Source organism: Canis lupus, chromosome 32 (genome assembly GCF_048164855.1).
Source record: "Canis lupus baileyi chromosome 32, mCanLup2.hap1, whole genome shotgun sequence".
NCBI classification, from domain to species: domain Eukaryota; kingdom Metazoa; phylum Chordata; class Mammalia; order Carnivora; family Canidae; genus Canis; species Canis lupus.
Genome location: NC_132869.1, coordinates 30,766,427 through 30,783,539, shown reverse-complemented (window position 1 = coordinate 30,783,539; position 17,113 = coordinate 30,766,427). Strand labels below are relative to the sequence as shown.

Below are 17,113 nucleotides of genomic sequence, written 5' to 3'. Positions count from 1 at the left end.
CAATTCTGCCATTTTTCCAGACCCAGTGGCAACCCTACGTGCTATTTCTTGCTCACACATGGCCTCCATTTTGACCGTCACTTTTGTGCTCAGTAAATGGGGAGTTGGCACCTGTCACCCACACGGCATCTTGTTAGTCTAATCTTATTGCACTATGAACATCATGGATTCCTTGAGGTGAGGCTTCAGAGCAACCTGAAATATGCTGGGAGGCAGGGTGGATACTACGCAGCAGGACCTGACATGAGTGGCCCCGACATGGGCACACCAGTAGCAGACGGATGGCAGAAATGGACTTCGGTGTCAAAGGAACTCAAATCCCAGTTGCACCAGTGGCCAATCACACTCCCTCCAGCAGGGATGATGAGGCTTCTAGCTCAATGGAAGATGACAAGCCTCCCTTTCATACCACTCCTTCCTCCTGTTCTTATCTCCTTACACTCTTCCTGTCCCCTTTTTCTACCTTATACAGCCCTCTTGGCCTATTAGGAAGGCAGGTGTCTGGTCAAGCCACCAACCTTTACTTGAACATTATCAAAATGAAAAGATGATTGGTCAAGGTACATCCCAAGGAATGGTTTTCTAATTGTGCAGTTTCATAGACTGTGCCAATAGATGAAGAAAGGATATATATATATTTTTTTGAGCCTGGGCACTAAAATCACATACCATGCAGCCCATTGCTATTTATGGGACAGGATCTTGAATGTGGAACACAACACCGAAGCTATTATCAACCACTTTTTTTTTTCATTTTCAAAAAGGAAAAGCTATTTCCACTAGAGGTGGCATCAGAGAGGATGGTTTACACAGATATTATGTCATTTCTGAATGCTGCTTCCACTCTGGGGATGGTGGAGCCACCCAGGTAAACTGAATATGCAAATCTGCTCATTGGTGAAATTTTAAGTAGATATGATAGTTTTCATATGGACTTTCCATGTCACAGAATATCTAGGACAGCAGCTGCAACAATGAAGGGGTAAATTCAGTTAGCCAAATGTCCAGGGCCCATGAGGACGAGGATCCTCTTCATCCCTGGCCAGCTCTTTTGGATGTTCTCTTAGCAAAATCCCACAGGAGTCTGGGAGAAACAGTTTCTGCATGTGTACCAGAATCAAAGATTCATGGACTTTGGGAAGCTGGAAGGGACCTTAAGACCTTCAAGATTTGGGACCTTAATCACAAATCCCCAATATTAGAATATAAAACAACACCTAGAAAGTGGCAGGCTATCCAAGCTCACATTTCAAACCACAACCCAAAAGCCCTGGCTCCCTTCTCTTCTGACCTTAGACAAAGGCATTGAGAATAGGAGTAAGAAAAGCCCAAGAAGTTTTCCCTTTTCTTTTTCTTCTGGAGAAAAACAAAAAACCAACCTTCTTTACCAATCCAAACCTAAGGATGACCAAGAAGACATACTTATAGTCAAGTCAACTTCAATTAACAAGAGCTAGATCTGGTATCTTTGGTATACCGTGGGTATGCTTAATCCCAAAACTTGAGCTTCTTCTCTGCTGTTAGAGGCAAGGCCATGCTTCAACTCCTCACAAAAAGAAAAGCTGTTGTACAATTTCTACTTGGTACCCAAACCTGAATGAGCGCACATCTGAAATAGCACATTCCACACATGTGATTCGAGATTAGTAATGAGCTGACTGAAAAACAGAGAAGCAGGTGACCCTGTGTGGAGTGACCAGCGGAAAGACAGCAGTTGTGGGTAGGGGTCGTGTGCTTCTACCAGAGCTGGCATTTAGGGCAATCTGCCAGGGAGGAAGGTGAGGATATTTATTCCTGCTGAGCCAAGCTTCGGGATTTTGAAGACTGCTATCGGTAGAGGTTTAAGATTCTTTTTTTTTTTTTTTTAAGGTTTTATTTGTTTATTCACAAGAGACACAGAGAGGCAGAGACATAGGCAGAGGGAGAAGCAGGCTACCTGTGGGGAGCCCAATGTGGAATTCAATCCCAGGATAACGACCTGAACCAAGGGCAGATACTCAAACACTGAGCCACCCAGGTGCCCCGAAGTTTAAGATTCTTGGGGGCACATATTTTAATGGTCCTGATAACCTACTGTGAAGGTCTGTTCCCTGGTCTTCAATGTTCCTCTGGCTGGGGTCCCTCCTTTTTTTGTGTGTCTATAAAGGTGTGGCAGCTGGGATTTAGGCAGCGCGGGCACATCCTCATGGTTAAAAGCAAAAAAAAAAAAAAAAAAAGGGACTAAGCAGCCTAAAACTTAGAGCAAAATGCAGCTATGAGGGCAGTAGTTTTAAACACTGAAAGAATTAAATATTCATTTGTTTTGTTCTAGGATAGGATTTTTAACCAATTCCTTGAAACAGGAAATCTATTCAGTATACAGTATGGTGAGCTACAGGGAAAGGACTATTACTGTCTTCCTATTAGTAAATTAAAAACAAGGCTCATTGTCCCTGGCAAACCCTGCCACCCAGTGAGAATTGAAAAACCAAGCACACTTCAACCAGTCGAGGGGCAATGGGTTCATTTCTGTTCCTTGTGCATAGCTGCTGTTTCCCAGGGAGCTCATAGAGACGACGCCTTCATCTTCCCCACCTAACAATCACCCGCACCCCTCCTCTGATGTTCCTGCACAGGCCTATCGTTCAGGCCATCACAAGAGCTCATTTGCCGCCGGGAATTGCAAAGAGGGTTTGACACCGTGAGGAGAATCTGAAAAGGAGAGGAGATCTTAGCAGAGATGCTTTATACAGAGATAGGTCAGGACTTAGAGCAGGAGGAGGCACAAAAGAAAGGTTCCCAGGAGTTTCTATAGAACAGTTTTTTTTTCCCCCTCCCTTGCTCCATCTAAATATAGTCTGTTTCCTAACGACCAGAAAATGGCCAAGTGTGACTGAAGTCGGTTAATTATACAGCAACCACCCGTGCGTGATGTCATTCCCTTCAACTGTTGTTGTCTTTCATCCTGGCCTCCCCCAGTTTGCACACAAGGAGTGCAAACACACCGAGGTGTTCGGTCCTAAGTTAGTCTGGATTTGGATAGCATGGCAGGGTGAGAGCAGGATCAAGAGTAGAAAGGGTGGGGGTTCTGGAAGCTGGGTTTGAATTTCTATGTGTCACTGACTGGCTGGGTCTCCTTGGGAAAGTTACTTAACCTGCCAGCGCCTAGTATCCAGACTGTAAAACGAGGATGACAAGCACAGGGTGGTATTGTGAACTGGGATGAGTAATCTACACCAAACATTTGGAAACGAGCTTTGTACAAACCAAAGAGTTAAAAATGTAAGCTTTGTTAATTTTGAATAATATGAACGATGATGGTAATTAAGGTGAGCAGCCACCACGATCCCAGGGGCACCTGCTCACTGGCTTTAATTTATTTCCAACCTATCTTATTATGGTCTTCAAATAGGCAGGCTTTACTCTTTTAAGGCTCTTTGTTTAAACGGTAAGAAACTGCTGACAGGGCTAACCGTCCTGTGCTCTCACCTGCCAGCTCCTAACTGCTGCTGGGCTGCGTGCTCTCCCCTAGCTTCCGCCTCTGGACTGATTTCTCCACAGGACTCAAGTGCTTTAGCATCATGCAAGGAAAATGATGCGTGTCATATGCTATCTCCAGAGAGGACAGAGTAGCACTACACAAGGGCCTGCCCAGTAACAAAGCAGGTCGCCCCACCTCAATGTGTGTGACAATCCCTAAATACGTGTTAACCCTCCATTGGCCTTCCCCTCTCAGATCTGGGTTTACACAGAGCTGGTAGCCTGCCTTCCGTGACACACTGCTTTGGAGGCTTGGAAGGGGGTTCTGGGTTCCTTGCCTGTGGCCTGCTCTCCCAGATGTGGCTGTTTCCTTTTGAGGTTAGCTGCCAGCGGCTGCCTGATCCCCACTTGGGGTAGACTGGGTTTGTGGCTTTATCACCCACCTATACCTACTCCAGGCCAGCTGCTACAATTCCTTCCTCACAGGGTACCTGCTACTTCACTTCCCTCCCCCAATCAGTCCACGGCCTGTAACACAAAGATGAACTTGGTATGAACATGGAATGCTCTGTTTTAAAAACCTGATGCTCTGTTTCAAACATTCAAGCAGCTATAAACAGAACAGAAATCACAGGGTAGATTAAATTGATTTTTTTCAAGTGATTTCCCCAAAGCTTCCCATTCCCTTCTCCCCTTCACCTTCTCTCTAGGTCCAGATATATCTAGCAACAATGGCAGACCCCCTACCAGCAACTCCCTGGAGCCAATGAGCTCAAAATCACTCCGCAGCAGCAGCTACGATAAACACAGGGTGTCTGCTATCCACAGTGCCAAGCAATGCCTCATAGCCAACCTCTTTCACATTTCTGCCCCCAAGCTTCTCAAGTACAGAATTTGGCAACCCTGCTCCCTCCAGTTTAAGAAGGTTAGTGGAGACCAACCAAGGCTGTTGGTTTTTCATGATAAATATCTCAATGATTTCTATCAGGTGTTAGGCTTCACGAGACACAAACCTGAGAAGAGCAAAACTGAAATCCTGCATACTTCCTTCCCCACTGTAACAGGTGACACAGGGATCACCTAAGACCTCTGTTCCGTGACTTACCTTGATGGTCTTCACTAGGTTGGCAGTGCTATTGGCAACTTCCTTGGCTGACTGGACAAAGTGTCTCTTGGCCACTGGGTTGGCGGTCTTGGACGAGGCAATGCGGCAGGCGTTGCACAGGGCCGAGGTGTGCTTGGCGACAATGGTGGCCGCTGACAGAACCTACAAAGCATGGAGCTGGGTTGCAGCACCCCATGGTCAGTGCAGAGGGGTGCAGGTCAGAGGAGTCCACCCTGGTCCCGAGCCCCGTGTTCCTCTTCAGCTCACATATCTAGGGCCCATGTGATTACAACATGCGTGTCTAGCTCTGCTGCCCCAAAACCATGCCAAGAGAGGCTAAGTAAGAGAGAATAAACAAAAGGAAAGGAGGTGCTGCTGGAGTGGGAGAGGGCTGGACTCCAGATAGTCTGAAAGGAGAGGGGATCAGCTCTGCTTCAGGATCCCTGGCCAGGAGGCACATGGTCCAGGGTCTGGGCCAGTGCTGCCTGACGGAAGTATAATGTGGACGACATATGAAATTTTAAATTTGCTAGTAGCCACATTGAAATAAGTAGAGAAACGAGAAATTAATTTCAATAACTTTTTATTTAAATTGATAGATCCAAAATACTCCATTTCACCAGGTAATCAATTTAAGAATACTGAGATCTCATTATCTTTTCTTATCATATCAAGTCTTCAAAATCCAGTGTGTATTTTACACTTACAGCCCATCACAGTTTGGACCAGCTACATTTCAAGGGCTTAATGGCCACGTGCAGCTCATGGCCACCACACTGGAGTCCAGGTCTAGATGAGGAAAATAAACACCAACGTGCATCAGTTCCTTCCTCACCCACAGGGGGACTGCAGGCCCTAGTAAGGGGTCTGGGTCCAGCATCTCCCAGGCCCCACCCTTAACCCCAACAAGTCTCTTGAACCCACCTGACCCACTTTACTGAGGCTGGTAACACCCCATTGTCTTTAACTGGACAGAGACGAGTGTCAGGTGCCCTGACATCTTCCACATCAGCTCTCAGGCTGGAAGGCAGGTCAGAGGGTCCCTCTAGTGCCTCCTTAACTTGGCTCCTCCTCCTGCCTAAAGAATGCTGGTCTTGGGGTTCACAGTGGACATGGCACTCACGGGCTGCCTCTGGTAATCCTACGGGCCAGTTCTTGTTCCTTTTAGCACAAGCTGCTTAAACAGGGCTCCCTGCTACTTGGATATGGAGCGTTGCACATACTGTTTAGTCTTAAAATGCCTCTGTGGGTCCTTTAGGCACTTTGGATTCTAACTAGACTTTGAGGCCTGGCTCAGTGCCACCATCTCTGTGACGTGCACCTTGATAGCTCCTCATATGTTCTCTGTGCATCCCTGGTGCTCTCATCACATCCTGGCAACCCCCATCTTCCAAGCTTTCTCCAACAGAGTTAGAGCTAGGGCCTACATGATCAGGTTACTTGTGTTGACCCTTACTGCTGAGCACAGAACAAGCCCTCCACCCATGTTCTCTGACCTGAATGAAATCATGAGACTCCCGATGAATCTCACAGTAATTACTCTACTCCTACTGCCTAGCAGCACCTCGTTTGAAAGCCCTGACACACTGCCACGCTTACCATATTTTGTAATATTCCCCCCTCAAGTTGTTATTCACAGCACTGCATTTAGCTGGCTTTGCAAGCTCTGAAAGAACAGTATTCCTTACTCATTTCTCACAGTCTCCCACAAACCACTTCCAGGAGCTTAAGGACTCACAGACCTCACACTCTCACCCCGTGGTTACCTGTGACGGGCTGCTGCCGGGGTCCACCAGGTTCTGGCATGCCATCTGGATAGCCTGGTTAGCCCTGGCGAACTGGATGGGGTCCACGAGGCCCTGGTGGCCTGCCTGGCTATTTGGATCGGAGATGCCCACCAGGTATGCAGCCTGGAAAGGGAGGAGGAAAGCACAGCTTAGACCCAGATGAGCCTGTAGGGGACGAGGGCCTGGCAATGCGCCTGCAGCATACTCAGGAGCTCCTTGGTGTAGGTTTGGTCAGGGTAATCTCATCAGTAAGGGTTTAAGGACAGACGAGCTGATGGCAGCAGAGTCTCCTGCAGGCTTCTGGGAACAAAGTCTCTCTGTTCTTAAGAAAGCCTCAAGCAGCTTTCTAATGGGGCCTGAATAAGGATGAAAGCAGCCCTGTGTGCTGCTGGCAGCCATCTTGGGACCATGAGGGTACCCAGGCTCAGTGTGAGGCTGACTCTCTGGCTGGCAGATGGCAGAGACAGAAAAATGTGAGTGGAGACCAACGGCATAGAGCTGCTGGGTCGGCCAACCCTGGAGCCTGCCATGCATGAAAGTTTCTCATCTCATAGCCAACAGCTTCCTTATTGTTGAGGCCAGTATATCCAATAGTAAGTAAGGAGAATGAGTATGATGGCTCTGGTGGGGGGGTGGGGAAGGTACTATGTGGTCTCGAAGAGGACAAGAGGCTGTAAGAGAAGGTCTTCTCTTTTAAGCCCTGTGGATGTGTTAGTCAAATCAGAGGGAAAGAACTAAACTGTTAATGGGAATTTTAACCTTAAGTCATTCCTGAGAGACTTGAGGGGCAGGATAAGAACAATTTCATCCCCCAAACTAGGGACGTTTCCCTTTGGTTCAGTAAAATCTCTCAGCCTCGGGGTAACTGTCAAATGGTAAATCCTTCAAGGTAAATGCCGACAATTTTTGAAGCTTCAGTCACAGGACCCCAAGAATTATTATTAGAGATGCAGAGGACAGTGGCACCAAAGCAAGGAACATGCCCGATTACGTCTCTGCAGGATGGTATCAAAATTTTTCTCCCTCTGATCCTAAAAAGAGCATGACGAAGATTTTTGCAATTTTAAAGCCTCAGAGAGAATGGGAATTATGTAATATTCATTTTTCTCCTCTGTAAAAGTGGTCTTAAAAGAAAAACCCAAATCTGGTCTCTGAACTCTTATGCTGGGCCCACAATATTCAGAATGTCACTGTCCTCATCAGGTTGTTCTGCTCCTGGGGGGTAACTGGCTGTTGCCTTGTCTAAATGCCCCAACCAGCACAGGAACCTCTGCTTTGCCATGGTTTCTATGATGGTGGCTGGGGAAGAAGCTTCAGTTGGAGCTCACACATGCCTCTCACAGGGGTGTGGTATTCCTGGTATCCTCACTCTAGCATAGGAGAGAGGCCTTAAGGCTGGAAGTCCTACACCTGGGGGCCATGGGGGCCCGGCCCTTACCTGGGCTGCAGCCTCTGTCAGCCCACAGAGGGCTTTGGACGCAATCCCCACACACTCCCCAAAGGCAGGGAGGTCCCCAGTCTTGGCGTTCTGCGAAATCCCTGCCATCGACTCGCCCAGAACCTGCAAAACAACCAAGCAGTGACACTATTAAACCCCAATTTCTTCCAGCCATGTTGGAAAAGGGGAAAAGGGAGCCATGCTTCCAACTTTAACATTAAAGGCCACTTAATATACGATATTTGCCATTATTTTTCTTTATTTGCATTAAGAGGAGATTTAAGAGAATTATAACATTTCTGCTCCAGAAAGAGAAATGCATAATGAAAGTATGAACCTTTCATTCAAAAGTTATCTCTATCTTGGGGCACCTGGGTGGCTCAGTCTGTTAAGTGTCCAACTCTTGACTTTGGTTCAGGTCATGATCTCAGGGTCATGAGACTGAGCCCTGCACTGGGCAGCTCCACGGTCAGTGTGGAGTCTGCTGAGGATTTTCTCCCTCTCTCTCTGCCTCATCTCTCTTAACTCCCACCACTGTCCTGCTTGCTCAATCTCTCTTTTTTTTTTTTTTTAAAGATTTATTCATGAGAGACCTAGAGAGAGAGAGAGAGAGAGAGAGAGAGGCAGAGATACAGGCAGAGAGAGAAGCAGGCTCCATGCAGGAGGCCCGATGTGGGACTCGATCCTGGGACTCCAGGATCATGCCCTGGGCCCAAAGGCAGGCACTAAACTGCTGAGCCACCCAGGGATCCCATGGCTCTCTCTTAAAAAAAAGGAAAAAGCATATCTTTATCTCAAAGAGGTACAGTTAATATACACAGATGAATAAAGTAAAACCTATACAGGGCATCCCACAGGTGAAATGGTCTCAAGTGAGACCTGTCAGATCTCAGAATGTAAAAATCAGACATGTACACTGAACTGCAGGTAGTCACACCTCAGAAAGCAGAAGACATACCTTAGCTGATGTTATTCATTTACTTGATAGTAAAATTTAAATATGTCTTTGTTAAACAGTGTGTGTGTATGTATAGATAGATAGATAGATAGCAACAGATAGGTGATCTGAACCCTAAACCTATTTCCTAAATTTTATAAGTATTCCCCTTATTTTGAAAATCATTGATGTCCTTTTTTTTTTTTCCCAGAGGGCTTTAAAATAACAGCAGAAAGGGGGGGAATCCCTGGGTGGCTCAGCGGTTTGGCGCCTGCCTTTGGCCCAGGGCACGATCCTGGGGTCCTGGGATCGAGTGCCGCGTCGGGCACCTTGCATGGAGCCCACTTCTCCCTCTGCCTGTGTCTCTGCCTTTCTCTCTCTGTCTCTCTATGTCTATCATGAATAAATAAATAAATCTTTAAAAAAAATAACAGCAGAAAGGGATTTTTAATATTTAGAAATCAACCCAGAGAGGTCAAGCAGAAGGTCACATGGGCAGATGCAGGACACATGCCCCATAGCTGGTGCTCTGTCTTCTATGCCCCAAAAGGACAGGTCCTAGTCTACTTCCTAGCGTCACAGATGGTGGAATGGAAGATGTTGAACACAATCCTTTAGAGAGACTAGGGCATTGCCAATACCTAATTCTTTTTTAATAAGCCATTCTGGATAGAGAAAAAAATTCCCTGAAGTTGCTTAGATAATACAAAATAGTCCAGCATACATGAAAACTTGCAAAGTGGGGAAGTTAGAAGATATCTGTATGCACAGTATTGTCCTTCCTATTACCCTGTGTCCCTCTTTAAGAAGGAAGAGTTCCTTTGGATCTAAGTATGTAAGACACATACACCCTTCCCTTAAGGCAACCCAAAATTCCACAAAGGATCCTAGACAGAGCAAACTCTAGTCTTAGCCCAATGCAAAGCATACTCTGCCTGACATCATCAACACAGATGTGCCCCCAAAGCTAACATGAGAGTGATTTGCACAAACATGCACATGTGCTCCAAGTACAAACTTGGTATTGGCAATTGCTCAATATCCACTCGTCTCACTTGTATTTAATATTAATTCGGTTTTGAATCATTCTCAAAAACTTGGGTATTGCCATCATAGGTGTTTCTTGACTTTAAAAAAAAAATCATTATTGCTCCATTAAGAAATCTTTTTAGTCTCACCACCCTCTATTGCTACCCACATCAAAGCAAATATGAAGAAATAAGATATTGTTGAGCAAGGTTAAGATTTGGCAGGACACACACCATTGCAATATTTACATCTTCTCATTCTTCCCACCTCCCAGAAGAACCCCCAATTTTTCAATTCCCTTGAGAATGATGCCATTAATAGATGGCAGAAAGAATACATGAGAGGGTCTTATAAAAGCCAACGCCACTGATGGGCTTTCCCTTGGAATTCAGTCCCAAGAGAAAGAAATCTATGACTTGATTTACAGTAAGACTCATCTATGACATGGTATAAGCACTGAATCTCAAGGTGTTATTTCTGGACGGCATGGCAGGGACCTGGGGATTTGTCAGACATGTCCAATCTCAGCCCCACTTTAGATCTACTGGATCAGAAACTCAGGGGTAAGGTCCAGCAGTCTGCATTTAACAAGACTTCTAAGTGATTCTGATGCACAGCCAAGTTTGAGAAACATCTGAGCAAAGGGCGCCAGAGTCAGGCTTTGTAATAGATGCAGCCACACAGACTGGCCATAGGCAGATGCACCTGGAGCAGGTCTAGATTTTTCCCCACAATGAGGAGCAACATTAATAGCATAGACAGGCTTACCTTGGAGTTTTCCATCACACTCTCAATGCAATCAAAGTAAGAGAGGTCACTGACAGGTTCATTAGGATTGTCCAACATCCCCTTGACAGTCTACAGAAGGAAAACACAACTTAAAGAGCAAGCAAGTGATATAGAACAAGAGATTCAATGTAAAATACTAACTATTCGCTTGCACTCTACATATAGCATCCTGGTCATGATCATTCATTTATCCACATCCTTGAGAGGAATTTAGAGGGTTTTATGTGTGACTTCAGATTTCCTCCTACCAACATTAACATTGATGGCAGGGAGGAGGATGTCTCAGGTTAGCTTCGACAGAGAATCTCCTGTTTACAAATGTGAAGGAGAAGCATGGTATCCACAAAAGGGAGAGATTTTTTTTTTTTCCTTAAGAAAATCTAAAAGCTAATGCAAGACAATGGTCAACTAGCATGATTTCTCTGCTGGGTAACTCTGAGGAGTTTACCTTTCAAGGATATGTTAACTTATTTCTACGTGAAGAGACCCCTCAGTTTTCAATTCTGGAATCTTTTAATGCATGGGCATGAAAGAAGGTAACACCCCCAAACTGCCCACTGGGATGGTTCATTTGTTTTTAATTTAAAAAGTACAGAAAATATTTAGTCCTCTTTAGGAGTAGCAGGGTATGGGGCTTGCCCCATCATCTCTAGTCCACCAAAAATCTCTCTGGGTCATATGTTGTAACATCTCTAACAGTCATGTATGAGGGAATTTGCCAGGGGAGCCATCCAACCTTCTCCCCAGTGAGTGAGTGTGTCCACCAGGACCCAGCAGCTTTTGGGGCACAGTCAACAAAAAGACACAGTCATTTGAGTTACCAAGGATTGGGGGAGGTCATGGTAGAAACTGCTGAGTTAAGAAGTTAAGGATCTCAGGAAAGAAGGCAGCATAAAGGAGTTCATTTCACTGAAGAACCTCCTCCCACCCTTCCCACAATCAAAATGGTTTTAGTAACAGTCCTGAAAGAGTCATGATTTTGGCAACCAAGGGTACCATTGAAGGACAGAGTTTTTGTATCTGGGCCTATAGATTTGATTTAGACCAAAAGCCCACATATCATGTTTGTGAATGTGAACAGACCAGGACAGGATAGTAATTAGCCCAACGTAGGAAACAGCCTCCACTGTTTTCAGAATGCTTGAGTCCTGTGGTAACAAGCCTCTTGTTGCCTCCAGCTGTGCACACTGGCCGATCGCCACCAGCAGACAGGGCCTCAATCAAGCCCTTCAAAAGCTGCAATCAGACCCCCTCTGGCATGGTGGGTATTCCCGTGCTAATCATCCAGAAAACTAAAGGTAAGCCAGGCACAACCAATCCGTATCTACTGAGATATCTATTTGGCTATTTCAATACAACCTGTACTGGTTACGACTGCTTTGCATACAAGTGGGTACACTGATTTTCTGTTTACCGCATACATCCTGTGGGCACAGACGAATTTTCCATTATAAATAAACCTTAAGTATGAATGTAAATTGAAAAGCGTGCACACTGTGTTCTGGACCACTACAGGTCGCATAGTCACCTTGATTGTGTAGTTAAGTGTTATTCCTAGGTTTCCACTAATGTGCCCCCTACAGTGACTAAAATAAAACATATGGCAAAATCATTTTATTCAAAAAGAACATCTATCCTGGCTTCTCCCAACTGCCCCAACACAATGACTCCAAAACTTTTTAGGTAGAAATTGCTCATCTTCAGCCTACACCCAGGCCTCTTCCTATTTGAAATAGAGGCCTTTAACAAAATAACTCTCATCCTAGTGGTAAAAGGGGAAGCAGAGATGATAAGATAATTCCACCAAATCTTTAATATCTTTCCACTAGGATTAAAACTTTGGTTCCTAGTAGTTTTCCAGTAAGGATATAAGGCAAAAACAGAGGAGAAGAAACTGACCCTTTCTGGGAAGGACAGAGAGTCAAACCCTCTTAAATCCCAGTGACCTTTCTAGGAACCTACCTCCAGCTCCCGCAGGGCATTATCACATTCTTTCTGGCCTGGAGCTTGCTGGGTGCACAGAGTAATGAGCTGATTGATACTCTCTGTCACAGCTCTGTAACAGAAACAGATAAAGGGTTTTTGTTTTGTTTTATTTTGTAAAGATCAACAGCAATTTCCCAAACAATGTTTTGTAAGATCACCAGAAATACAAGGAATTCACTATAAAGGCTGAGGTCCCCGTGAGAGCTCTTCGACAAGGCTCTGAACAACCAAAAATAAACCACAACCAGCAAAGATAGAATGAGTGTCCCCACTTTGCCTGTGATTACTCATTTGGTTTCCCTTTAAAGGGTACTAATGGTTCTTTTAGGAAAGTATGACTATCTTTTAATATATTCTTAGGAAAGAATTCACAACAAAGTTGCAAATAGCAAAGAGATCATATTAACACTGTTTTTAAATATCCTTCATTAGCAACCCATAAGGAATAAGATGATCTGAGGCTATTTTGGATAGCTTTTGTATAGCTTAGAATGTTTTATATATTTTAAAACACAGCAGGCATACATACAATAAACTGCTCATGATTTTAAAATCTCTTCTTTCCATGAAATTCTACATGATTCGCTAGTTCCTAGAAGCTATCCCCAAATTATCTTTAAAACAGCTCTTTTAACATTAATAGGAATTAGAGACTCATGATTTTATATATGTGTCTATTCTTCTTAGAACTTGAGAGGCAGCTCAGAGTTTTTTCTCTATTGGCAAGGATTCCACCTCTCCTAAGCAGCCTCTGCTTAACTCCTGCTTAGGTTAGACTACAGATCATTTAGAAAGTCATGGTCCATTCTGAGTTAATTCTTGTATAAGGTGTGAAATATGGGCCCAGGTTCTTTTTCTGTGGGTATGGGGTGGCTTATGTAAGTCCAATTATTCCAGCACCCTTCATTTAAAAGGCTATTCTTTCTACATTGCATTGCTTTTGTAACTTTGTTGACAATCCCTGGGCCATGTTTATGTGGGTCTACTTCTGGACTCTGTCACATTGACCTATGCGTCTAATCCTTTGCCAATACCACAGTTTTTTTTATATTCTTAAAATTGAATACTCTTGTGTTTTAGAAATGGAAAAAAACACAACAAAACAAACCAAGAGATAGGAGAGAATTTTCTAAGGGGATGCTACAAATAAGAAGCAAAAACCACACTTGAACCCATGACTCTCCGACTCCAAAGCCAGACCTGTAACCATTTTTCAGCATGGTCATAACTTGTCTATATTCCAGCAGGGCCCTAACCTCTATTCATAGATCCTAACCACTGCAGCTAACCTGCAACTTCAAATAAAACAAACAAAAACAAGATAGAGCACACTTGCTGTTAATCATTAGCGCTGCCTAATATAAAAGAGGCCTCATTTTATTAAATTGGCTTTGCAGCTTCCCACAGAATATCAAATTAGATGGAAAATGATGTTGCCAATGTACAAAGGCAATCAGCTTAATTATTTGATGAGGAGATACTGCTTTGAATTTTAAATTTAGCTAAGGAGGATGGGAAGAAGAAAAACATTCCTGAACTCAAGAAAGAATCCCAAAATAGTTTTTGTAAGATTCACTCTAGCAATTCATTTATTTGGAGCAAAGTGCTTAATTAAGGTGTCAGAGCAGCACTGGGTTCTCTGTGGTGGAAAGCAAAACAGTAACAACTGAGATAGCAGGACAATTCTGGGTATCTTGGAGGGTGTGGTCCCTGATATATTCTCTAGAGGGGTCCCTCAGAGAGTCCAGGGCCTTGTTCCATGTGATAGGCTTCAAGACACACCTCCGAGGGGGCAGGCTGGCATATGTGATGTTCATGTACGAAGGGAGCCAAATGCCCTCAACAGTGATGACACAACACATAAGGATATTTCCACGTATCACACCAGTGTTCCATTTAGCTTATTTCTTTCAATGTTTCCTGTGAATCTGCATTTTTTAAAATCTAGTTTTTACATAAGGATTTTTCCATTAAAAACTGTTTATAACTGGAGAATCCAGAGACTTTATAGCTGCTTATTGTCCTCATTTTTAAACTATTTTTTAGATGTGAAAAATTTTCAAATAAAAACTTGGAGTAAAAAACCCTCAAAAGACCAGCAGTCTGTGGTTAGACAATCCATAAAAGTGCCAGCACAGCACTGATGTCTGAATGAGTCACTTGGGTAATAGTGATCCATGACTAGGGAGCATGATTTAGGTATTATTTATCCTCATAACTCATTTTAGAGTCTGGATGAGATAGCCAATAATAAAATAAGTGGCCCAGAGGCAAGAGGTTACGTAGATTTGACAATGAAAAATAGTGTTTTTATGTTTCAAACTATAGCAGTTGGTTGTAATATCAAAGGATTAGAGGCGACCCAAATATGCAATGACAAAGGACTGATTAAATAAATACATAGCCTACAATGCTATTCTGGGTGCCCATTAAAAGTCATAATGCACAGTATATTCCTACCACAGAAGAATACTCATGATTCACAGTTAAGTAAAACAAAATTTACAAACATATATACTCAGGAAAAAAAAATGACAGAACAACATACCAAAATGTGAGATTTATAATATTTTTAAAGTAATTTTATTTTTAAATAGAAAAATTTAGGGCAGCCCGGGTGGCTCAGCGGTTTAGCGCCACCTTCAGCCCAGGGCCTAATCCTGGAGACCCGGGATCGAGTCCCTGCATGGAGCCTGCTTCTCCCTCTGCCTGTGTGTCTCTACCTCTCTCTCTCTCTCTCTGTCTCTCATGAATAAATAAATAAAATCTTAAAAAAAAATAAATAGAAAAATTTAGGTAAATCGAATAAAAATTATGATTTGGTCAACTTACATTGTCACAAAGACCCAAAGAGAGTATCCTCCTCTGTTCTATATGAATCTAAATAAGCCTGAACAGCAGTTTTAAAATATTTTTCCAGTTTAAGAAAAAAAATGATTAAAGCTACACAAGTTTTTTTTTTTTTTTTTAAATACAAAAAAGTTAAAAGTAATTCCCCCATCCAGAAGTAGTGTTTTCTTGTGTTTTGTTATCTATCTAGGCATATCCAGCCACTCTCGGTTGTTTTTTTTTTAAATCGGAATTTATAACCTTAGATCTTAAAAAAGGCTTTCTAACGTACAAATTGTTTAGCGTTCAAAGATTCTGACTGAATTGATTCAACTAGTTTGGGAGCTCTGGAGAGAAATTCTCAATAGATATGGAGATGGACGAGGGGTGAGAGAAGGTGGTCAACTAATTTGTGCTTTTGATGATCTGTTAAGTATAAATCATCTGTTAAGGAGCTTGGCGGGGAAAACATTGATATCAGACATTTCCCTTCCTCAAGGGAGAGCCTCCTTATGCAGGCAAAAAAAAAAAACAGCACCCCAAATTCTACCCACTGGGTCCTACTCTGTACACGGTATGGGAATTAAAAAATAATATAGTTTGTCTCTCTAGGAAAGCAAGGTGATTACAATCTGGTTGGTTGGAGAGGCAGGATAATGAACAGATAAGGCACAAAGAAGGTAAGCCAAAGGAAGCAGTGAAGGCGGTAGGTTGTCAGACGGATCCCGAACTTCCAAGACGCTTGACAGATACATTCTGGGCTTGCTGGGAGCACAGACAGAGGGCACAGGTTCAGCATGGGAGAGCTCAATGTGGACCGCAACAATAGGAAAAGCCAGTGAGAGACTGATTTGGATAAAAGGAAGACAACATTCTAGAGGAGACCAACAGACAACCTAGTTTATATTTTTCTATTCTGTAGTGTGGAAGTGCTGCTTGCTGGGTCATTCTTTTTCACCATCTTAGGAGACAGGAGGAAATCTGCTTGGTAGGAACCTCAAAACAAAGGGCAGCCCAGGAAGAGGAATCACCTGCAAAGTTCTAGGGAACCCTCAGGAGACAAAGTAGCTCAAAAACTGTCTGGGTCCCAATGCTGGCAGCCATGGGCATGAAGACTTCTCAGCCAGGGAGGCCTTCTGGGCCAGCGTGACTATTGTGTGAGCAGTGATGCAGAGGAGGTGCTCAGGGGTAGGCCACTCCCTCCTTTTTGCAACTGCACCTTGGTTTTCTATTTCTTTGACTAAGTTTAGGGAGAATCAGGCCAGCCCCTGGCCAGGGAAAAAGCTGAGGAACAGCTGGCAGGGAGTCTCCAGCTCTACGTAACTCATCAGAAGAGAGCCAGAGCTCAACAATTACACAGGAAGAAGACAAACAAGCTGGGCACTCAATACGCTTCGTCCTCACTAAGTTCCAGAAAGCAAAGGACTGCACTCCTTAAATGTACCTGGGCTCTGATACAGAATGAACAGCAGAGGGAAAGGGGATACTCAGCTGCTTCAGAGCAGGAAGAACATGGCGACTGTCAAGAACAAAGGATTCAAATCTGCTGACATAGGAGACAATGATGGGCTACATTGGTCCAGGTCCCGACAATGGCATCCTGGGGCCTCTGGGGGCCATCCACAGGAAGCACAGGCAGGGCTTGGCTGTCTCAGGAATAGAGGGCAGTGGGACTGTAGATGAGAGTCAATGGCAGTCAGATCCCTGCCGCTCCAAGGGTGCTCAGGTGCAGGGCTGCCGCGGTGTCCAGATGA

At 44.1% G+C, this 17,113-nt stretch overlaps 1 protein-coding gene across 7 annotated transcripts in view; it reads right to left on the bottom strand.

The window, feature by feature from the left end:
- The window catches only part of TLN2 (talin 2), a 426,489-nt gene that overhangs the window by 86,935 nt on the left and 322,441 nt on the right, over nucleotides 1–17,113 (bottom strand). For all 7 annotated transcript variants that reach the window (XM_072808970.1, XM_072808976.1, XM_072808972.1 and 4 more), the window contains 5 exons: nucleotides 12,507–12,600; nucleotides 10,524–10,613; nucleotides 7,790–7,912; nucleotides 6,331–6,474; nucleotides 4,565–4,726 (listed from right to left, as the gene is read on the bottom strand). In XM_072808970.1, coding sequence (XP_072665071.1) covers nucleotides 4,565–4,726; nucleotides 6,331–6,474; nucleotides 7,790–7,912; nucleotides 10,524–10,613; nucleotides 12,507–12,600 — 613 coding nt within the window. The remainder of the gene's footprint in view (nucleotides 1–4,564; nucleotides 4,727–6,330; nucleotides 6,475–7,789; nucleotides 7,913–10,523; nucleotides 10,614–12,506; nucleotides 12,601–17,113) is intronic.